Source organism: Lampetra planeri, chromosome 19 (assembly GCF_965212315.1).
Source record: "Lampetra planeri chromosome 19, kcLamPlan1.2.h2, whole genome shotgun sequence".
NCBI lineage: Eukaryota > Metazoa > Chordata > Hyperoartia > Petromyzontiformes > Petromyzontidae > Lampetra > Lampetra planeri.
The window spans coordinates 11,960,831-11,984,570 of NC_136125.1; the positions used below are offsets into that span (position 1 = coordinate 11,960,831).

The window sequence follows — 23,740 nt, forward strand, 5'->3', positions numbered from 1 at the left end:
CAGATCGCCTGCATTCTCTCGCTCGGGCCTCTCTCTGTGTGCTGTCAGGAAGGGCCATCACCTGAAACGTCGGCCGTTATAATCTGTTGTTTTTTTCCTTCGAACGCCAAAGCGTTACGGACGAATATTTTGCGGGGTTTTTTGTGAATGTTCTGTGCTTGTGCACCACTGCCAATGAAGGAGCATCGCCAAATAATTAACTCGACTCTGTAGAATGGAGTGGTTTGGGCCTCCTTTTCCGTGCGGGCCAAATGTCTCGGAAGAGATGGGGGTACCCACAATGCACCCCACCACGCGCGAAGTGCCGCTCAGCTGTGAAGTAGCCCATCCAAACCGTTGGGTGGACAGAGGCGTGGGGGAATTTAAAGAAACTTGCACCGATGTTGCCACCGACATGCCAGGAGACCGAGCTGATGACCTCCAAACCGCGAAGCCGGTGTGCTCACCATCACGCCGCAGCAGCAGCGTACCGTGATAGTGATCATAATAAACATCGGCAGGCTTTTCTCAATCCATTGCTGGCTGAAGTTCTTCCTTCCCCCGACATGTCGCTCATGGGGCACGACTGACCATATGTCACCGCGGTGATCAGTGCGGGTTGCTTAATGTCGAGAGGACCCAGGGACCGGTTCAGCTGCCGCTCTCCACTCTCAAGTTAACCATGGCAGGTGCGGCGGTGCAGGCGGATGATTCAGCACAGCGCAGTTGGTGCATCGCTTTGAGGTCATGGTGCATGGGAGGCACCGACCCACAAGGTTTGCAGAGGTCAGAGTGCAGTGCGCTAACCACTGTGCCACCACTCCGCCCACACAGTGCGGCATATCGCTGTTTAGAAACACACGGGCGTGAGCAGCCCACAACCTCCGCACCCAGAAGCAATACGTCTTCCCTCGGCTCCCAATCATCAGATCCATTTAACGTGCAGTGCATCATTTATACGTGCTCTCGGTGTGCCAACTGCAATAAATGATTCAGCACTGGTTCTTGTGATTTGAATGGGTGCTCAGTTTCACCTCTACGGTGATAGTTGCCATGATGGAATATAGAATGTTTGTGTGTGAGTGTGTAAAGCGGTAGTGTAGCTGTTAGTGCACTGCACTACGAACCTGGTGACCCGAGTTCGATTCCCGCTCACGGCCAACACCCAGTGACGATTATCTAAACCAGCCCTGGGCCTCCCCTAGATCGAATCAGCCTCAAATGAGTACCTGGTGCAGTGTGTAAACATCGCCACTGGGGAGACAAAGGCGGCCGGGCATAGTGTTGGCCACCCACCCCCTCGTGTGCCGTGCCGGCTTTCATAGGTGCTCGCTAACAACACTTGCCCCAACAGTCTGTTAAGGCTATACAGGGGATCTTTGTTTTAGTATATATAATGTGGGGAGCGGTAGCGCAGTGGTTAACGCGCTGCGCTACGAACCAGGTGACCCGAGTTTCCTGCTCACAGCCACCACCAAAACCAATGACGATTATCTGAACAGGTTCTGGGCCTCCCCTAGGTCGACTCAGCCTCAAATGAGTACCTGGTGCGGTGTGTAGTAAACATCGCCACTGGGGAGGCAAAGGCGGCCGGGCGTGGTGCTGGCGACCCACCCCTTCGTGCACCGTGGCGGCCTTCATAGTTGCTCCTCGCTAACAGCACTTGCCCCTACAGCCTGTTGTAGCTATACGAGGGGGGGGGGGGGGGTGACATATAATGCCATGGAAATGTTACGCTGCAGTTACAAGTTGTACTCCTACAGCGCAGCAGTCATCTCAATTGAAAACTGCACACACATTACCTATTACCCGCCCATAAAACATTTTTCCCAAAGTAATGGAACGGGTCCAATTCCCCTTTCTGTATAGAGCAGCATGCTGGGTAATCACAGCTTCTTAAGGGGCTCGTTAATACCTGTCGGGCTATTGCTAAACAAGAAAACACTCACGGAATGTATACATCGCTGCAGAGGTGTGGACTCGAGTCATGTGACTTGGACTCGAGTCAGACTCGAGTCATGAATTTGATGACTTGCGACTCGACTTGGACTTGCATAACAATGACTTTGTCCCACCTCTGCATCGCTGTGTACACACACGCGCATTAGGGTTGTTAAAACAAGTGCATTACAATCACAAGAAATAAAAGGGCCGAAACGCATTTACCGGTTAGCCGTACGTCTAAAAATGTCTCGAGCAATAAACGAAACATCGCTGCCCTTTTGTTTAGCTGGGAGACAAAATAAGCTGCCCTGGCGTAATAGCTTGCAGCACACCGGACTTTCAATCCAGAGGTCGCCGGTTCCGATCTTATCGTTCAATCTCCGGGCGCGGCAGTTGAAATAAAGGCAGCAAGTTCGTTCAATCTGCCCACCTCTGTCCACCCACCACGGGAACAAATGGGTGCACGAGTTGAGCCGCTCGGTAGGTCACGTGTGCTGGGGTAGAGCGTGGCGCGACCCAGAGACCCATCCTGGTTGTTGAGGCCCGTCCACAGCGAAGTGTGCTGCCGCACGGTGGTGCTTCAGGCCTCCCACTCGCGCCCCAAGATGACGGCCGCTGGCAGACAAAGTCGCTAGCGCCGCGCGGTGTGTACGACGACGGCGGTGTGTATGATCACGCGTGTCAACAAAACAGCTCATTCGTTGACGAAATACCACTGGGAGAAATTTACGGATTCTTGAGTTTCTAATCGATCATCGATTCGGAAAATGACTTGGTTTACGGATCATCGTTTAACAACCCTGACATGTTTCTACATGTAAGCAACCCGGGGGACTTGAGTTTGCTCCTGGCCACAGCTAACATGAGTAGCGAGCGATATCTGAACTGGTCCTGGGGCACTCCCCTTCGCCACCTGCACTGACCAGCGTGGTGAAGTATGGTGGGGAAAAAAGACACACACCCATGACTGACACGGGTGTGGCGAGGCATTCATCACAGCAGTGGATTAACACAGGGCTACGAGTTAATTGGAAATGTGTTAATGTGAGGAGTACGTTGACAATATGTCGACCGTTAAGTTTAAGGTGCCGTCACATGATACATCTTCAACCAATGATGATACCTTCATGGGCGACGTGCAGAACAAGACACGGTCGCTTTATATCGCTCAGACCGCCTGCTCGAACACTCCCCTATCTCCGGTATTAATTAGATATTCATTCACGGTGCCGAATTTTAAGCCTCACGCAGTGATTCTCAAATAATTTAGGCCGTTACGCCTCCCCAGAGCCCATCTTCCCATTCCGTTATTCCCCATTCATGTGTAAATCGGACACAGCCGTCGTACACTACCTACATCTGGTGATTGCTAAGCGTGGGAGAAACGACCCTGGGGAGGCACAGTGAGCGGAGTTAAATTACTCCTCTTTTGCCATCCATGTGAGTACCGTGGATGTATTCTCATTTCTATGTTTTGGCAAGAGAGCTTCTTGGTGGGTAGCTCAATGGGTACAACAGCAGCGCTTGCCATCGAGATCGTCACCGCAATTCAATGGGATCGCGGTGGCGTGGTGTCATCTTCCTCGCCCGGTGTGCAAGGAGGGCGTGGGTCCGACCCTGACCCCGACGCCCGCTGTTTGGAGCGAGCGTGTACTCCACGTGGTCGCATGGATGTTTTTTTTCTCCGGGGGATATACATTTCCACACGACGATAAGGCACTTTGTTGAGCTATCATTTGTGGGTAGGTAGCTTTTGAAAAAGAGCTGTGTAGCTCAGTGGGCTTTACCTGGTAAAACAAAACATAGTTTAGTTTTAGTATATGTATGTACTTTTAGTGATTTGCTTACATTCCCTAAACTTTACACTCCTGTCGTTTTTTCGTTTTAATAACTTTCTAACCCCCCCCCCCCTTCTAGACATCTGTGAAAAAAGCTTCATAGCTTATCGGATTTCTCCAGGAGGATAAATACATCTTGTTATCGACGATAAGACTCATACAGAGAATTCTAACTGCATACACCCTGTACAAGAAACTGGAGTCTCAATAGTTTCCCACCTGCTTAAATACACTGAGTGAAGAACTTGACAACGTTGAAAGCACAAACATCGTCTTGTTTGTGAGTAGGATGCGTGCTCTGGTACATATCGTTACATTTTACTTTTTAACCCCTTCTCTCAATTATCCAAAGAACCTCATTTTAAATAAACGGCGCTCATTAAAAGCACACACACACACCCATGTACAACTGAAGACGCATGGAGTGTTCACAACGGGAGACATTCCCCGACCTGCCGTTACGTACCCCCTCTCCCGCACGCCGCACGGAGCCCACCGCGCTCATCGGAGGTCGCCGGGGGAAGGACGACGCTGGGCACGAGGTCCGACCAGAGAGCCGCACCACGCCGGCCAAACAATCCCCACGCAGTCGTCAACAAAAACAAAAACCTTCGCGAACACAAACACACATTGTTGGCCCACATCGCACGGCGCAATTCCCCGTGCGCCGTCATTCGTCCGTCCCTCCTCGTTCAACGCGCGTGGGGTCACGCGCGGATTCTAGGACCAGGGACAGATTTCCTTTAGGGGGTGAAGCTTATAGGGCCGCGCAGCTTGACAATTTGCATATCCCCATTTATAAGGGAAAACAACTGCAACTGCAATAACCAAGCAGAATGAGAGTGTACCGTTTGGCATCAGGCATGAGTCGCGGTAGCGGTGGTGGTAGTGAAACAGTAAGGGGGAGGAATTGGATGGACAAAGAGGGGGCCTCCAAAAATCTACCACAGCCCCAGGCTCCCATCGAACTTAATCCAGCGCTGGGTGGCGGAGGAGTGAGCGAGGTGCTCCGAGGACGCGAGATTTGGTGAACGGGTGACGGGGCGAATGGAAGCGTGGTGGAGGGGTGTGAGTGCAGAACAACGAGCGAACGAACGGGTGAGAAATTGAGCGATTTCGTTGAGAATGACGACGAGGACGACATGAGCAGCTGAGCAAGCCGCTCTCTCGCACCCTCGCCTCCTCACCACAACCCCCACCCCGCACCCTTCCCCACCCCGCAGACGCGCGCCCCCGCTGCGCGCTCAGCCCTCGTGCATGCTGCGTCGGCCCACGGGGCCGCGTGACAAGGCCGGCCGCCGGCAGGCGGGCCGCAGCCCCGCGTACATGTTCGGGGCTCGCGCCGCCAGCCTCACGGCCGACGAGGAGCGCTTCCTGGACGCGGCCGAGTACGGCAACATCCCCGTGGTGCGGCGCATGCTGGAGGGGCTCGGCGAGCGGCCCATCAACGTGAACTGCGTCGACTACATGGGCCAGAACGCGCTGCAGCTCGCCGTTGGCAACGAGCACCTGGAGGTGACCGAGCTGCTGCTCAAGCAGGAGGGGCTGGCGCGCGTCGGCGACGCGCTGCTGCTCGCCATCAGCAAGGGGTGAGTGCGGGAGAGGAGTGTGCGTGTGTTGAACTTCTTTCGCACCGTACGTAGCCAACCGTGCTAATCGGAGGTGCGGGGGACGGACAACAAACAAAAGCATAAAATAAGTTGGAAAGAAATCAGTTTGTCAATCTAGATGATGATGATGATTTAAAAGTGGATAGCTCCGGTGGCTTCTTAATATCGGAAGGAAGAGCGTTCCAGACGGCCGCAGAAGCGCGTCTGAAAGCGCATCGCGATGCGGTGACCACCGCCTTTGCTCGATGGCGAGCCAAAAGCCGCTGCTGCTTCTGCTGCGAGGATGACCAGCGGAGTTCGCGTGATGGTGGTTTATGCTCATTGACGAGATCAGCGAGGTGTTGTGGTTCATTTGTGGCGAGCACTTTGTGTGTAATGAGTGCGAACTTAGAACGTATTCGTTCGACAATTGGTGTGCGTGGTGAGCGAGCGAGCGAGCGGAGGAGGACAGGAGGATGAGCGAGCAGTGGAGTGGGTGACAGGCTACTAAGTGCGATGCGAGTGGATGAGTTGGTGCTTGAGAGGATGGGATACGTCATTAAAAAAACGTATCAAATAAATATCAAGCAGCGAAGACTATGGGGAAATATTACATTTCTTTAATTCAGCGGAAGACGCTTTACACACCGTGTCCTTTATAACGATTTTTTTTTACAAAAACCTTTTGCGAAGATGGAACGGCTAAGCTGAGACGACATATACGTTACGTAACAAGGTACAAATCGAGAAGAGCACTCATGCGGGGAGAGGGATTTTCATCAAGGATATTCACAGCGGCACTACAGAAGCGAATTTTTTTTTTTCTGGGAGAGGGAAACATTGTACGAGAGAAATAATGGCACGTATATAAATGGAAAAATGTTATTAGCCATCTCGGATTTGCCGATGACACAATCATTATAACAACCGATGGAAATAAAGCACGGGAAATGATCGAGGAACCCAATAGAGAAGAGTGCAGAGCAGGGCTCAACATAAATGTGATAAAAAATAACCCACGCAAGAGTCGTGTACAACAATGGGAAATACACCGAGAATGATTGTCAACAATACAAATTATATAAATAATAATATAATTAATTAATCTATCATTGAGCAGCAGGGCACCAATGTAGCTACAGAGGAAAGTTGTCAGCACACGTGCAGTTGTCGGAGTCGTGTCTGGCTTACAAATGGGGAGCGCTTGTGCAGCGGTTAGCGCGCCGCGCTACGAACCTGGCGACCCGGCCAATACCGGTGGCGATTATTTGAACTGGTCCTGGGCCTTCCCTAGGTCGACTCAGCCTCAAATGAGTACCTGCTGCGGTGTGTAAACATCGCCACTGGGGAGACAAAGGCGGTCGGGCGTGGTGCTGGCCACCCACCCCATCGTGTGCCGTGTCGGCCTTCATAGGTGCTCGCTAACAGCACTTGCCCCAACAGTCTGTTAAGGCGACACGGGGGATCCTTCTCTAACAAAGACGACACGTGCGTATCGTTCGCTTAGACACATACAGATCGTAAACATGGCCAACGCAACAAGAACTTAGCATGACACAAACAAGGGTGGAGAGATGCATGCTCGAGATATAATTACACTCAGAGGAAGGCATTGTGAGTCATCACATTGACTGCTGAAAAGTATGAGAGGGCGAGCACACGACTCACGATGGCTGATGGGACAAGATTGGTGATGGAGAGACGTCAAAGAGAAACATTTAGCGCCATGGAGATGGAGCGATGAGATGAGCTAAAACTAAACCATTTTATTCAACCAGGTTAAGGCCCACTGAGCTATGTTGCTGTTTTTCAGAAGCGACCTGGCTGACCACAAATGATATGTCAATGAAGTGGCTTGTGTGGACATTTACAGCATCTAAATAATCTAAATATGGAGGGAAAAACTGGAGGACCCGGAGAAAAATCCACGCAACCACGGGGAGAACATGCAAACTCCAGATATACAGCAGGTGTCAGGGTCAGGATCGAACCCACGAGCTCCTGCATACCAGGCGAGGGCGATAACATCTCGCCACTGCAGAGTCCTGCGGCAGAGGTGGCAATGAACCTGAAGAAGCCTTCGTCCAGCCGTGGACTGGTCGCAGGTGTTGCCGACAATGATGATGCTTTGCGGGGAGCGACAACGGAGCGGTTACTGCACCGCGCTACCAACCCAGCGACGCGAGTTCGATTCCCGGCCACGGCCAACATCAGAGGCGAGCGATATCAGAACCGGTCCTGGGTCTCCTCTCTGTGGACTGAGCGTTGTTGAAGAAGTAACCGACGTAACGTGTGAAACGTGAGCACTCGAGAGAGAGAGAGACAAAGGCGGCTGGGGGTTGGGTTGGCCACACCGCCGCGCTCTCCCTGCCTTAGCAGGTGCTCGGTAACGGCACCCCAACCGGTTGTCTGCCTAAGCGAGACATCTTTATCTTTGTGCGTTTATACCAATGGCAGGCACGGGACTGTAGTCCCTGTGCCCTACCCTCTCTCCTGTTGGTTAATGAGGCGAGAGGCTTAGACCGACGCCTCGCTGAACTCACTGCTTATGAATCTAACCCCGAGTGCCTTCGCACACGCAGTCATAGACTTCGTTGGGAGCTCTAGCAGGAGTTGATCACAGAGGATGGAATTGTGTTCTTCGATTCTCGCGGCTCTTTGTCATCCACTGATGGATAAAAAGCGCCAAACTCCTCTCGGTCCTTGGGGGGGGGGGGGGGGGGTTGGCCATACTCCACCACGCTGGTGATTGTGGTGTGGGTTAGTGAAAGGGTGTGCCCACCAGCAGCTCAGATATATCGCCCACCACTGACGTTCGCCGTGGCCGGGAAAGATGGAACTCAAGTGGGTCACGTGGCCAGGTCCACAACAGCTCAGTGCGCCGACACCACTGCACCACCGCTCCTCCCAGGGCACCACGCGCGGTGCACGGGGCACTGGCGGGGGGCCGTCCAGTCCGCGGGCATCACGTTGCGGGTCAGGCGGTGCAAGTCGAGTGGTGAGGCCGGGGAACTACCTCTCGACACACGCACAGCTCCGGCGTTCTGCTTGATTTTTTTTTAATTGATACTTTTTTTAATTTCCAATCAATGCTTGCGAGGCGTTAGGGTGAAGATCAGTTCACCCATTGGCAGGGGAACTAGTACAGAAAACAAAGCAAAATGAAAACGGTTTGCATGTTAAGAAAGAAAAAAATATTTGGCAGACCCCTCTTTAATCCACTGCTGGATGAAGGCCCTCCCCAAGCCACGGCGCTCTCCACCACGCCGGACGGTGCGGACCGCTGAGGAGGAGGGGAGCCCTGGGAAGTTCTCGATATGGTTTGCCACGAGTTGGTAGCCATGGCGTGGAGTCTCCACCTTCACAATGCAGTGCATTCAACCACTACGCCAGTAAATCGGTAAAACGTTTGCGCAATAACGACGTGTAGATATTTCAATTACACAACAAAACCGCTCGCGGTAGCGGCGCAGGCATCTGACTTAGCGAGACGTCAGCCCGTGAAGGAAATCAATGCCGGTGAGAGACACTGCACAGCAAGTAGGCGGCCAGCAACATCAATGTCCGCGTTCGTTGTCACGTGAACGCACTTTTCTCCAAGCGCTCCATTTTCATCCCAAGTGCAAAAAGAAAAGTTAACAGTTTACAACAACAGACTTGACACATTTTCCAAAGCACGGGGACACCCTGGCATGGACTCTTGAGGGCTCTGCGAGACTCAGCGAAGGGCTGTCAGTGTCCACATCGCTTCTGCAGGCAGCCGCCAAGAACGAGGGGTGGGGGGGGTATTGAAATCGGCAGAAGGCAGGGAGATAGATGGTGGAGTGGTATCGGTCTGCAGACCTCTCAGCCCCTCAGGCTATGGACTGGCTCATGATTGATAAATAGGGGGTGAATTATAAAGCCATACGAATATTATAATAGCCTCAGGCCGTTGCAGTACAGGGTGCTTCAAAACGAACAATACCACGAGAAATGTGGGAGGGGTGGGGCTGGGTGGGGAGGGGCTGGTCACCCCGTGGTGCCCTTATAAAACTCAACGTTTAACCTACTCACGCCGGCTTGTGCCCGCCCTCACAGTCGGGCATATTTGCGGAATACACCACGCCGCCGTTGACCCTGGCCATTGACCGAGCAACCCAACGTTCCTACCAGCTCCCTCCGCAGGAATGTGTAAGGGTGAAGGTTAGGGTTTTAGAGTTGGGTTTAGGTTAGAGAATACAGTTAAAGTTTAGGGTGTGTGACTGTGGGTTAGTATTTACGGCTCGGGTTTAGGGTGAACAGTTAGGGTTGGAGGTAGTTTTCATTGTTGGGGTTGGGAGGTTAGGATTTAGGGTTAGGGGGTAGGGATGATGGGTAGGGATGGTGGTTGATGGTTGGGGTTATTATTTATATTTAAGGTTAGTATTTAAGCTGAGGGTTTAAGTTAAGGGTCAGGCATTATGGGTGAGGGCTTCGCGTTGGGGTTTAGGGTCGGGGAGATTAGAGTAGCTGTAGGCGCGGCCGTCCATAGGGGGGGTGCGGGGCCCAGGGCAAATCACGCCGACGCCTTCAAACTAAACCGGAGAATACGTGACACCGTGACGTCACAAGCGCGCCCCCCGCCGTCAGCCCCCCAAAGCGCGGGACCCAGGGCGGTCGCACAGATTCGCCGTGCATCCAAGTGATGGCGATGCCTTGTAGGACCGCTTTTCTTGCTCTCGATCTGCGGGGGGAGGTTGCCGTGGGGATGACCGTGACCCGGGCTCGCGGGTGGCGGTCGGCGCCGATTTTAACCGAAACGTCGGCCGCCGCCACGCCCGCCGGCAGGTACGTGCGCATCGTGGAGGCCATCCTGAGCAACCCGGCGTTCGCGGGCGGCCGCCGTCTGGCGCCGCGGCCCCGCGGGCAGCTGGACCCGAGCGACGACTTCTACGCGTACGACGAAGACGGCACGCGCTTCTCGCACGACGTGACGCCGCTCGTGCTGGCCGCGCACCGCCAGGAGTTCGAGGTGGTGCACATCCTGCTGCGCAAAGGCGCGCGCATCGAGCGGCCCCACGACTACTTCTGCGCGTGCGGCGAGTGCGCCGAGCGGCACCGCGCCGGCGACTCGTTCAGCCACTCGCGCTCGCGCATCAACGCGTACCGGGGGCTGGCGAGCGCCGCTTACCTGTCGCTGTCCAGCGAGGACCCCGTGCTCGCCGCGCTCGAGCTCAGCGACGAGCTGGCCACGCTCGCCAACATCGAGAAGGAGTTCAAGGTGCGTGCTCGTGCGTGCGTGTGTGTGCGTGCGTGCCCGTGCGGTGGACAGGCGGTCCTTGCACGATGGACAGGATCTGTGGGTAAAGTTTGTTGTTGTTGTTGTTGGTGATTGTTATTTTGCTTTTTCTACCCAGGAAAGCCTCACTTAGCCTCATTGGGTTTTTTTTATTAAGTTTTCACAGCAGCGGGTGATAATTGTTACGTGGTGTCTACCAATTAATTAATTGATCTTAAGTTGTTGGTGGTGGTGGTGTTCTGTTTTTGAGTGGTTCAAGGTGTTGGGTTGCCGTGGTTAGCTTTATTATCAGTGGCATCTACAGGATAATCATCATGCACATTGTCATTCATAGGAGAGGTTTTTGGGTTAGATCGCGTAAATATATTAAAGTGTCATTAAAACCCGCCACCACCCGACACAGCCAACTAGTAAGGGTTGTCACATAAGCAAAACGTGCCAATTCGTCACTGGTACAGCATAGTCATTGTTAAAATCATCAGAATCGTCATGATAATTGCAGGATCATGATCCTCATGATCTACATCATAATCACGTGCAGAATCATCATACTCCTTTTGCAGGCGCCATGGTGGTGAGATGTTGACTACCTCGCCTGGTATACAGGAGGCCATGGATTCGATCCCGACCCTGATGCCTGTATATTTAGAGTATGCATGTCTCTTTCTCCACGATCGTGTGGATGTTTCTCCAGTGCCTCCGGTTTTTCCCTCCATATTTAGAATCAACATCATGCGTTGAAAGTATTTGGCTGCTATAGATTTCCATGTGATAAGCCACTTAATTGAGCTATCATTTGTGGCCAGGTCGCTTCTGAAAAAGAGCTACATAGCTCAGTGGGCTTTACCTGGTAAAATAAAAATAGTATTATTATAGTTTTACAAAGTGAAAACAGTCGTCACCATTTATATAGGCTCTGTGACAATTTTATTGTAAAGGGTGCTATATTAAATGAAGTTCGATCATCATCATGTAGATTTGAAGCTTTCGTGACTGCAGGAATCCATACTCTTTGGTTCTTTCGTTAAAGTCACGTAGGTATAAACTAAAATAAATCACGACGTTTCGATTGCAACACAAGCAATCATCGAAACGCAGTGATTTGTTTTATTCGATGATTGCTTGTGTTGCAATCGAAACGTCGTGATTTATCTTATTTTATACCTACGTGACTTTACCGAAAGGTACCAAAGACCATCATCATATATATTATCATCTTACAGGATCATCATCAAGGCCATCCATCACGAGTGACAGGCGTGTGTGTAGGCGCTCGCTCTGGTAAACTCTCCTCGCAACTCCCATTTCTCATCATCTCCCATTTCTCATCTCCCATTTCTCACAATTTCCCATTGCTCAGCATCTCGCAAGGTCTATCAGCCACGGGAGGGTATCTTGGGCTAACCGGGCAAAACCCCCTCGAGACCTGCCCTGGTAGCGTCTACGGTGCTGCCCCAGAGGTCCCAGTGGGCATTCCCAAGCCCTCATAAATAATACCGTCACGGTAACCGATTAAATGGCCCATATCGCCAGCCGGGCGTGTGGCCTTTGGTTCGAACTTGAATCGACAAAATCCCTGCTCTTGGAGGCAGAGGAGCAGACGCTGCAGAGACTGCCAGCAGCTTTTATCATCGGTGATCAACTGCAGCTGGGTCTGTCCGGTTCTCCGGCGTGGAAAATATTTCCCGGCACACCACACCCAGTATGCCCCTCGCTTACGCCTGGTGTGCAAGGAGGTCGTGGGTTCGATCCCGACCCTGACGCCTGCTGCTGTATATTTGGAGTTTGCGGTGTCTCTCTCTCTCTCCCCGTGGTCGCGTGGATTTTTCTCCAGGTCCTCCGGCTTTGCCCTCCACATTTAGAAACGTGCGTTTAGAGTATGCGGCTGTTATAAATCTCCACGTGATAATAAGCCACTTCGCTGAGCTATCATTTGAGGCCAGCCAGGTCGCTTCTGAAAAAGAGCTACATAACTCAGTGGGCCTTAACCTGGTAAAACAAAAAACATAGTTTCGTTTTTGTTATCGCTGTGGGTACTGACCACTTGCCATTTCCCCTGTGGACCGGCGACCCGTAAAATATTCCTTGAGAAATGAATCCCCGGTGATGACGACATATCCGATGGTGGCCTCATGAAGACAAAGAGTCACGCCGGCAGGTGGACTATCGAGTCAAGCACCACCACCATCAACCACCACTCACCTTCGTCGCAGCACATAAGGAAATACACAGCGGTGGACACGGCAGTTTTTAAATATTATCGTCCTTTACCGAAACGGACGCGCTTTGATAAAGTTTGTACACGTGTAATGACGACTTGACACACTTTTCTGGAGATGGCACTTCATTGAAGACACGTTCACTTGACATCAGGCGGAGATTCCACCGCAACAGCCCCGAGTCTCCCGCGCATCTCCTTTCTGTACCAACACGAGGCCACGCCCCCCTTCTCGATCATTCTCACTGACTCTGGACGCTCCCTCTACTGGTAGACTCCACCGTCCTCTTCCGTCACCTGACCACGCTCCTTTCTTGAACATTCCCGTAGCCACCAGTCCCTTCGCACTCACAGCTGACTCCCCTGTCATTACCTCCCATGGCCACCAGTCCCTTCGCACTCACAACTGACTCCCCTGTCATTACCTCCCATAGCCACTAGTCCATTCGCACTCACAACTGACTCCCCTGTCATTACTTCCCGTGGCCACCAGTCTCTTCACACTCACAACTGACTCCCCTGTCATTACCTCCCGTGGCCACCAGTCCCTTCGCACTCACAACTGACTCCCCTGTCATTACCTCCCATAGCCACTAGTCCACTCATACTGCAGGCCGAATCCCCTGCCATTACTTCCCGTGGCCACCAGTCTCTTCACACTCACAACTGACTCCCCTGTCATTACCTCCCGTGGCCACCAGTCCCTTCGCACTCACAACTGACTCCCCTGTCATTACCTCCCATAGCCACTAGTCCACTCGTACTGCAGGCCGAATCCCCTGCCATTACTTCCCGTGGCCACCAGTCTCTTCACACTCACAACTGACTCCCCTGTCATTACCCCCTGTGGCCACCAGTCCCTTCGCACTCACAACTGACTCCCCTGTCATTACCTCCCGTGGCCACCAGTCCCTTCACACTCACAACTGACTCCCCTGTCATTACCTCCCGTGGCCACCGATCCCTTCGCACTCACAACTGACTCCCCTGTCATTACCTCCCATAGCCACTAGTCCACTCGTACTGCAGGCCGACTCCCCTCTGTCATTACCTCCCGTGGCCACTAGTCCCGTCACACCGCGTGCAGGCTCTATTGTCATTGCACACGTATTGTAGTGATTGCAGAGGAACCCCGGCGTCCGTTGGTACCGTACCAGTGCCCGTGTGCTGTCGCGCCGTGCGAGTATCGATGAACACCCCAATTCACAACGCCGCGGTTTTACCCGACGCGGCGAGAACACCGATAATCGTCTCCAGCCGAGTGCCATCGAGGACGTGAATCGCGCTTGAACCGGTTCTTACGCGCCGCGTAGAAGACGCACGCGCGTTGTTAGCATGGGTTAAGAAAGCAGTTCACTCGTGCACGATATAAACACATGACGACATCGCCAACGCGTTAACACGCGCGCGCACACTCTGCGGGCAGTGTACAAGTACAGAATGCACAACAATCAAACGTCAGAGAGGAAAACAACTAATGTTTCTATACAGCTTAACGTTTCATCTTCTTGGTTCTTTCGGTAAAGTCACGTAGAAGGGAAGTAATAACATAATAAAAATCAAACATAATAAAATAATAATATAATATTTTTATTTTATTATTTCCCTTCTACGTGACTGTACCGAAAGAACCAAGAAGATGAATCCCTGCAGTCACGAAAGCTTTAAATCGAAGCGTAACGTTTGTTTGTTTTTCGCTGCACATACTGCCGCAGCGTCGTCGTTTGAGATTTGCGCGTCTCGGACTGCGCCCGCGCGTGATGGACACTTCTTGTTGTTGATGATTCCTCCGGGTGGAGTCCGGGGTTGCATGCGGGCTGTCTGTCTCGAGTGTGGCGAGTCGGTGGTGTTGTGGCGGCAGGTGTTGTGGTGGCAGGTGTTGTGGCGGCAGGTGTTGTGTTGTGGTGTTGTGGTGTTGTGTTGTGGCGGCAGGGCAACGACGATGTCGGATCACATCCTGTCCAGATGTATCTGGCGCCTTCGTACCTCAAGGCGCTTTGCGGCGATTGAATGATTGCACGTGAAGGACGAGAAGTGGTGGAGATTTTAGAGTGGGGCTGTTGTTGTTGTTGCCGTTAAAAGTGGTGGTGCAGTGATGGTGGCAGGAGAACAGGTGGTTCAGGACGGGTAGTGTTAGGGGTTGGGGTAGTGGTAGGGGTAGTGATGGGAGTAGTGATAGTGATAGGGGTTGGGGTAGTGGTAGGGGTAGTGGTAGGGGTAGTGATGGGAGTAGTGATAGTGATAGGGGTTGGGGTAGTGGTAGGGGTAGTGATGGGAGTAGTGATAGTGATAGGGGTTGGGGTAGTGGTAGGGGTAGTGATGGGAGTAGTGATAGTGATAGGGGTTGGGGTAGTGGTAGGGGTCGTGGTAGCGGGGCAGGGAGTCACAGCAGGTCGGCCTTGTCCAGGGGTCAGCAGCCAGTACGCCAAGGAGAGACGTTGTCTTGTTGTTTTGTTGTTGTTTCCAATTGGTGAGGCGCAATGCACCGTGGTGGTGGTGGTGGTGGTGTACACGACACGGCGGCGGCCGTGCTGCTTAGAGAGCCGCACTTGGGAGAAGACAGGAGATGGGATGGGAAGAGATGGGAAGAGAGGAGATGTGTCCGCACTGCCCTCTGCTGACCACACAACCCAGAGTCGTGGTGGTGGTGGTGGTAGCCCGTTTTCGCCCTCTCCAGCCGCTACTCTCCTTTAGTTTACTGGGTCAGTTAAGACTGGGTGCATTCCGGGTCATGTCGTCTTTGGCAGGAAAAAAACCCCTAAATATATAATCCGGCCATAAAAAAAATGTTCATTAATTCTTGAAATTGTCCAACCCATAAAATGGGAATAAATCTTCAAACGCAATTAATTGGAACGCTCGCGGCAGATGAATCGTCGGCTAGAGTGGAATATTTCAATACAAAACAGCAGACCCTGAGGGCTCTTAGCATCGGTCTCGGGGATGCATGAGATTCGGGGATTGGTACAAACAACCGGACGATTTGCAGCTGAGAAACTGCGTGCAAAATACGTTTTATATGTATTTGTTTTTGTGAAACGAGGACGTGTGGAATATGCACTGGTGAGGGTTTGCAGTCCGGGGTGAAGAGGAATGATAACAAAAATAAAATAACAGATAAATAACAAATACTTAACAGCTCACAGTGATGCATTGTGATGAGCCCATCTGGAAGTACCATCTGTCCTGCATCTTCTCAGATTAACAATCCATAGTAATGTATGTGATTACAATAAACGCCCCACTGATCTTTGCACCTGATAGGCTCACGGTGATGACATCGTCTCGCTCTATTTAAGACTGAAATCAGGAATAACTTCCTCACAATTCTGCCAAATCGCCCGATGAAGCTGGTTCTGATCACCAGCGAGACGTCGCACTGAATTGTGAGTTTTGTGGGTCTACTCATCGTCGCACCTATATTCTGCAGCAATAGCGAATCGGCACGTTTTGTCCACGTGACAAACCTTACGAATTGGCCGCATCGGGTGGCGGCGGGCTTGACGGCACATGTACATTTACACGATCTAACCCAAAAATAAAACCTCTATCGCGAACGACATTGGCCCCCACTGCGTGCCGGACGATCCCATATCTGTATTTCCCATAAATATGCTAAATTCCTCTTGATATGCAAATTATTTTGTCAAGGCGCTCTTCCCCCTCCAACCCAGCTTAAATATATGTTCCAAGCCTGGGGTGTTTCATTCAGACACTGTCTTCCCGACAGACCTGTTCTTCACCTGAGGACAGCTGCTTGCGTTGTGGCCGAAAAGTCGTGAGAATTATTTTATTATGTTTAATTTTTATTATTTCCCTTCTACGTGACTTTACCGAAAGAACCAAGAAGAGAAATTCGATTCTTGGTGCGCGTGCAGAACGACTACAAGAAGCTCTCGGGCCAGTGCAAGGACTTCGTGGTGGGGCTGCTGGACCTGTGCCGCGACACGGAGGAGGTGGAGGCCATCCTCAACGGCGTCGCCGCCACCACCACCGAGGCGTCCCAGGGGGGCCCGGCGACATCGCTGCCCCTGCAGAGGAACCGGCGGCAGTGGCGGCCCACGCTCAGCCGCCTCAAGCTGTCCATCAAGTTTGAGGTGAAGAAGGTGGGTGAGCCTACGCGGACGGCGACTTGCGGCTACGGCCGTCGCGAATGTACAACCGTACATACACACACATATACACACACACATACACACACATACACACATACACACACATACACACACACATACACACACATGGATAATAATAACAACGCCTTACGGCTCTTTGTCGGTCTACTGACGTTGGCCGTGATAATCTCGACGATGATGATGATAATAATCATAATCACCACAATGGAGATGATAATAATCTTGATGATGAATGTGATCAAGACTATGGTGACCAAAACAGTCTTGACGATGACCATCGTAGGAATAATAATAATGATTATAATAATAACAATCTTGATGATGACAATGAGAATGATGACGGTGATGACGATGATTACGACGACGATGCTGACGAGCGCAACAACGTGGCCGTGCAGTTTGTGGCGCACCCCAACTGCCAGCAGCAGCTGCTCTCCATCTGGTACGAGGACGTCTCGGGGCTCCGGCAGCGCTCCGTGGGGGTCAAGTGCCTCGTGGTGCTGGGGGTGGCGCTATGCATGCCGCTCCTGGCGCTCGCCTACTGGGTGGCGCCGTGCAGCCGGGTACGTGGGGCGCCGCCGCCGCCGTCACCGCCGCCAGTGCTCCTTGTTGCGCTCACGCTCACGCGGCCCAACCACAGATTAGATCCGTCCGTCTGTGGCGGAGGGTGGTGGTGGTGGTGGTGGGCATCATAACCCTCAAATAGGTGGTCTCAATATGCAGTGAACTTTAGCATCATGTTACGTGGTCACTCGGGACCAATTGATCATCAAGGGGTTTCCTAAAGTTCGCACAAACACACCAGCGCTAAAAGCAGCCAGCGTGGTGCCCCGGCCTTACTGCCCAGGATGCATCCTCCCTCAGCCCCCTTGTCTCATCGCAGCCAACAGACTTACTGCTACCAAGGCTGGCGTGAATACGGTTGTAAAGTTTTACATAATCCAAGCATACTTAACGATGTATCTTTCCCTGCTCTGTTTTGCCGCGTTTCCATGGCCACCGAGACCCAGGCCCCTTGAGCACAGTTCTGAGCCAAAATCGCCCCTCAATAATGGCACCCGAAGCGAAGCAGGCACGAGCCTCGTTAGCGCACACACGGACGGCAGCCCGCCTGGTTAACGCCGGGCGTCGTAGGTTTGGGCTGCTGCGAGGTGTCCAGCGGATGGGATTGTTGAAGGTGTTTCTCACCGCGCGTGGACGCAGCTGGGCCGGGTGCTGCGCAGCCCCTTCATGAAGTTCGTGGCCCACGCCTGCTCCTTCTCCGTCTTCCTGGGCCTGCTGATCGTCAACGCGTCCGACCGCTTCGAGGGAGCGCCCTTCCTGCCCAACGAGACGCGGACTGACCACCCCCGCCAGCTCTTCCGCGTCAAGACTACCACCTTCTCCTACACAGAGATGCTCATCCTCGCCTGGATTCTCGGTAGGGGCAGACGGGTAGACGAGTAGATGGGTAGATGGGTTGATGGGTAGATGGGTAGATGGGCAGACGGGTAGATGGGTAGATGGGTAGATGGGTAGATGGGTAGACGGGTTGATGGGTTGATGGGTAGATGGGTTGATGGGTAGATGGGTAAATGGGTTGATGGGTTGATGGGTAGATGGGTAGATGGGTTGATGGGTAGATGGGTAGATGGGTAGATGGGTAGACGGGTAGATGGGTAGACGGGTTGATGGGTAGATGGGTTGATGGGTAGATGGGTAGATGGGTAAATGGGTTGATGGGTAGCTGCTCTTCCTGCACCGAGATGCTCATCCTCCTCTGGATTCTCGGCAGGGGTAGATGCTATTCCCACGTGCGCCCCATTTCCGAAGGCCGTGGCGACACAGAGGCGTGCCCAGGGGAGGCAGTAGAGGCAGCTGCCCCGACACAAAATGTAAATATGGCAGTTGTATGTCGTCAATTTTTTTTTCATTTGCGTCAAAATATAGATTTCATTTCAGCTGCGTTTCGTGTTCTCTTCACAGTCAGTTGATTCGGCAAGTCACGTGTAGTGGCTTCAAGTGTGGCTACGCTCACCTGTTCCACAACGTCTGGTCAGCGTGGAAGAGTAGGCCAAATACCCTCTAGAGGGGCTCTTTAGAGCTGCCTCTAATGCAGGCCCTTCTGCCAGCAGTGGTGTGAGCGAGAAATTGCAGGGCTGCACCCTTATCTCTGGCCACAGTTTCATTGCTCATGTAAGATTACCCATTAGGGAATTCGTCAAAAATCATAACAACGCTCTGGAGCCAGGAAAACCTCTTTGTCGACATTCTCTCTTAGTGGAGTTCTGCGTTGGGGTGTTTGGCCAGTTGCTCTCACGAGTGGTTGGTCGAACGTGGGAGGAAACAGAAGCACCCAGACAGGGGTACCGCATCAAAAACTCCACACAGATGGCTTCTATTCGATGCTGTACTGCCATCTCCTGGCCACCTCGCAATCTCAGGAGGCGCTGTTTCCTTGTGGGCCGATGTCTTGTGCACACGTTGGCTTCCTTGATCCGCTAAGGCCACCTCATTGCTAGATTTGGGGCGCAGCGTTGATGCTTTTCAAGCCGTTCAGGCCTCTTGCGAGCTCCGACGGCGGCAGCGTTGGTGCGTCGCTAATCACAAAGCAGCGTGTGCTCGCTGCTGCCCCTAAACCGTTCGTCGTTTGCCAAAATCCGTAAATATTCCATCGTAAGTTCTTGAACCCCAGGATATCCGACGCGGCATTTGGCTTCCCAACCAAATAAATAAAAATGTATTTATTTATTAAACTCTACATCAAAAGGAGATGATGGGTATCGATTTGAAGCTTTAATTTACCACCACTGTTGGAAGCGCATTGATCTCCGCCGTTGTTTTTCCAGGCGTTTGCTGCGTGCGGTGCCGATGGCTTTAATTTGTGTTTAGCGGTCGATGTGGAGGAGAGGCAAAACTTAGTTTGCCAGCCAGTTTTAGAGATCAGGGTTTGAGTCGCGGACTCTCTCCGATTTGCTCGTTGGCGATGGAATATACGTGGGGAAGCGACACGCCAACCGTTTTGTTTACAATGCGAAAATATTCCCCCGTGGCGTTGCGGGTCCAGGCATGCTGTGGGCCGAGTGTAAGGAGCTGTGGACCGAGGGCCCAAAGGAGTACCTGCTGCAGCTGTGGAACCTGCTGGACTTCGCCATGCTGGCCATCTTCGTGGCGTCGTACACGGTGCGCTTCGTCGCGCTGCTCAAGGCCTCCAGGGCGCAGCTCTACGTGGACACGCAGGTCGTGGGGAGCCTCTCCGGCGCCCACCTCCCGGACGAGATCGACTACTACACCCGGCGTGCGTGGCGTGTGTATGTGCGTGTGTGTGCGTGTGTGTGGCGTGCGTGGCGTGTGTGTGTGTATATGCGTGTGTGTGGTGTGCGTGCGTGTGTATGTGCATGTGTGTGGCGTGCATGTGTGTGTGTGCGTGTGTGTATGTGCGTGTGCGTGGCGTGCGTGTGTGTGTGTATGTGTGTGTATATGTGCGTGTGTGTGGCGTGTGTGCGTGCGCAGGCGCTCGTCACACACGGTGGAATAAATCAGAAATCGTGAGCATGGTCGGGTGGCAGGGAGAGTGGCAGGGGTAGTGGCAGGGGTAGTGGCAGGGGTAGTGGTAGGGGTAGTGGCAGGGGTAGTGGTAGGGGTAGTGGCAGGGGTAGTGGTAGGGGTAGGGCGGGGTGAGAGAGCTGGGCTCCGGCGATGACGCCAGTTTCTCCACGATGTGAAATCTGAAAGAATTGGCACCTTCTGTGTGGAGGAGCTGTAGCCGGGATGGTTGGGACGGCAGGCGATTTCCCCTAACACGGGAATCTCTGAATGAAATTGTATCGCACGGCAATTCCACAAACGAATGATGTCACTGAAGGCAACACACGAGCAGAAACAACGTCATGATATGAACTATAAAACGAAAGCGATTCTAGATTTGAAGCTTTCGTGACTGCAAGGAATCATATTCTTAGGTTTTTTCGGTAAAGTCACGTAGGTAAAACATCAAAATTAATGAAAAAATAAATAAAAAATAAAATCACGACGTTTCGGAGGCAACACAAGTCTCCGTCATCAGGTGGGACCGTCACAGCCGAATTAACTGCATCACTTGATGCAACGTCGTGATTTTTGTTTTTATTTTATTTTCATTAATTTTGATGTTTTACCTACGTGACTTTACCGAAAAAACCTAAGAAAACGAAAGCGATGTTGCTGTTAACACGAAAACCCATGCATACTCTGACAAAATTTGCGTTGTCTCCTTGTTACTGCTATTACTGACATCACGTGTTTTGTAGACTTACCACCCTCCATTATTATGCTCACAGCACGTGCATAACATGAGTTCATGACAACGATGTCATATTATAATTGTTTTTTTACCCTTTTATCTGCCAACAAAACTGACACCTTTTTTTTACAAGGAGTCATGTTTGCATTGACCACAATACCTGCAGTCGGAATGCAAACAAAAAACACAACTCTGATAATGTATGCACTGTCCTTGAAGTTGATTGGTCCACACTCGAGACAGCTTTTCTTAGAGCCTAGTCTCACATGGTGTTGGACCAGATGACGCCAAAAGGCGCACAACTCAAAGACAATGCACCATCAGAGTATGAGAGCTCGGGGTAAGCATGGCAAAGGAGGTTCCAATGGGGAACGATGTCATAATGTAATGTCACATTTAGGCGAACGGAGCGGTCAACATTGTACTAACGAGAAGGTAAAAACAAATATCAAAGCGAAAACCCCCAAATCTCGGCGATTAATGGAATAGCCAGGGGAGGGTTCGTCGTTCCGCGCACAGAGGACCAGGAGAGGGGGCCGCGACCGCCGTGCGGTTCCTTCCCGCGGATTAAAGTTCTCCGTGACGCGACGTCGGCAGCTCGCACCCCCAGCTTCCAAATCGCGAACGAGCACCCTCCCAGCGTTCTCGTGGAAATGGAATAACAATTGACATGAGCGAGCAAATATAAGCGCTCAATTGTTTATCGTGTTGTCCCTCCCCCCCCTCGCTCCATCATTTGCCAGTAACAACGCACACCCATTCATCACTTATGGCTGCCTGACAGCTAATTCTAAATGCAGTTCTCTTGTTATATTACGATTTATATATACGGCGTGTATATGTGTCAGTTCAAAATGCTTCCTAGAAACACTGTGGGTGGGTTAGGATCGGTCGTTTATATTTTAGGCACCACCCGTTCAAAACGGAAATTTGTAATTTTAACTTTGGCATCATGACTCAAAACTACCAGTGGGTCAGTCAAAACAACATCCTTTTTAAATATTGTATGCTACATAAGTGTTGGCCATCCATGTAAACTTAATTTTATCCCAGCGCGATCTGGGATGCCCCAACAGCCATTGCTTCGAAGCGCTCCGCCGTACACGCAAGCGTCGATTTGATTGGTTGAAGCTCGATTTAAAAACAGTGGCGGTGGTTCTCGCCTCGTTTCCCCAAGCAGCTAGAAGCCGCTGGGTGCCCTCTGACCCCCAGCTGATCTCGGAGGGCCTCTACGCCATCGCCATCGTGCTGAGCTTCTCGCGCATCGCCTACATCCTCCCGGCCAACGAGAGCCTGGGCCCTCTGCAGATCTCCCTGGGGCGCACCGTGAAGGACATCCTCAAGTTCATGGTCATCTTCATCATGGTGTTCGTGGCCTTCATGATCGGCATGTTCAACCTCTACTCCTACTACCGCGACGCCAAGTGCAACCAGGCCTTCGTCACGTGAGTAGACGAACGGTGACCGTGGCGTAGGGGAGAGGGGCCACGGTGGCCAGGAGATGTTAACTTCCTCGCCTGGTATACGGCAGGTCGTGGGTTCGATCCCGACCCTGACGCCTCCATATCTGGAGTTTGCATGTTCTCCCTGTGTTGGCAGGGATTTTTCTCCGGGTCCCCCGATTTTTCCCTCCACATTTAGAATCAACATCACGCGTTCAGGGTATTTGGCTGCTATAAATCTCTATAAGATAAGCCACTTCGTTGAGCTGTCATTTGTGGATACAGGTCGCTTCCGAAAAAGAGCTACGTAGCTCAGTGGGCCTTACCTGGTAACATAAAAAATCGTTTATAGTCGAGAAGTACGTCAATGGCGCCTGAGACACGCGGCGCCTGCTTCTTGTGCAAGCCGATTCCACAGTTTAGGGACCGCGGCGTTTTTAACCTACACAAATATATATAAATAATGAGGCATCCATACAAAAATTGCAATTGCTTGAAAGGAGGCAATTAATTGATGAATTTATGCCGATTTTCATACAGGCATGCCTTGTCACCGGATCTGAGTACGTGTGCAAAGTTTGGAATTGATCGGACAACAGGAAGTAGACTAACTTTTGATGACAAGATTTGACCATGACAAACACAAGTAAAGTTAAATAAAACCGTTGAATAAAACTCAGCTCGCTGGGTCCACAGCGCAGTGCGCTAACCACGACACCACTGAGCCACCCCGCGGAGCTACAGATGGTTCGTTTAATGGGACCATTCAGAAATGTCAATTGTTGGCAGTTACGGGCAAACCAGACACCCTAAGCGCGCACAAAGACAACGATTCCCCGTGTAGCCTCAACAGACTGTTGGGGCAAGTGCTGTTAGCGAGCACCTATGAAGGCCGGCACTGTGGCACACGAAGGGGTGGGTGACCAGCACCACGCTGGCCACCCACACCGCACCAGGTACTCATTTGAGGCCGGGTCGATCTAAGCGCACGTGCAGAAACACACGCATCCATGCACACACGCACTCGCGCGCACACAATCACACCCACCCACACACTGATGTGGTGCTACGTG

At 52.0% G+C, this 23,740-nt stretch overlaps 1 protein-coding gene across 3 annotated transcripts in view; it reads left to right on the forward strand.

Moving 5' to 3' along the window:
* The window catches only part of LOC144724173 (short transient receptor potential channel 7-like), a 47,568-nt gene that overhangs the window by 18,391 nt on the left and 5,437 nt on the right, over positions 1–23,740 (forward strand). For 2 of the 3 annotated variants that reach the window (XM_078603096.1, XM_078603097.1), the window contains exons 1-7: positions 5,019–5,350; positions 10,160–10,592; positions 16,707–16,934; positions 17,363–17,527; positions 18,168–18,384; positions 20,011–20,241; positions 22,406–22,670. In XM_078603096.1, coding sequence (XP_078459222.1) covers positions 5,019–5,350; positions 10,160–10,592; positions 16,707–16,934; positions 17,363–17,527; positions 18,168–18,384; positions 20,011–20,241; positions 22,406–22,670 — 1,871 coding nt within the window. Of the gene's footprint in view, positions 1–4,984; positions 5,351–10,159; positions 10,593–16,706; positions 16,935–17,362; positions 17,528–18,167; positions 18,385–20,010; positions 20,242–22,405; positions 22,671–23,740 lie in introns of those variants that run through there. The other variant, XM_078603095.1, reaches the window with a different exon arrangement.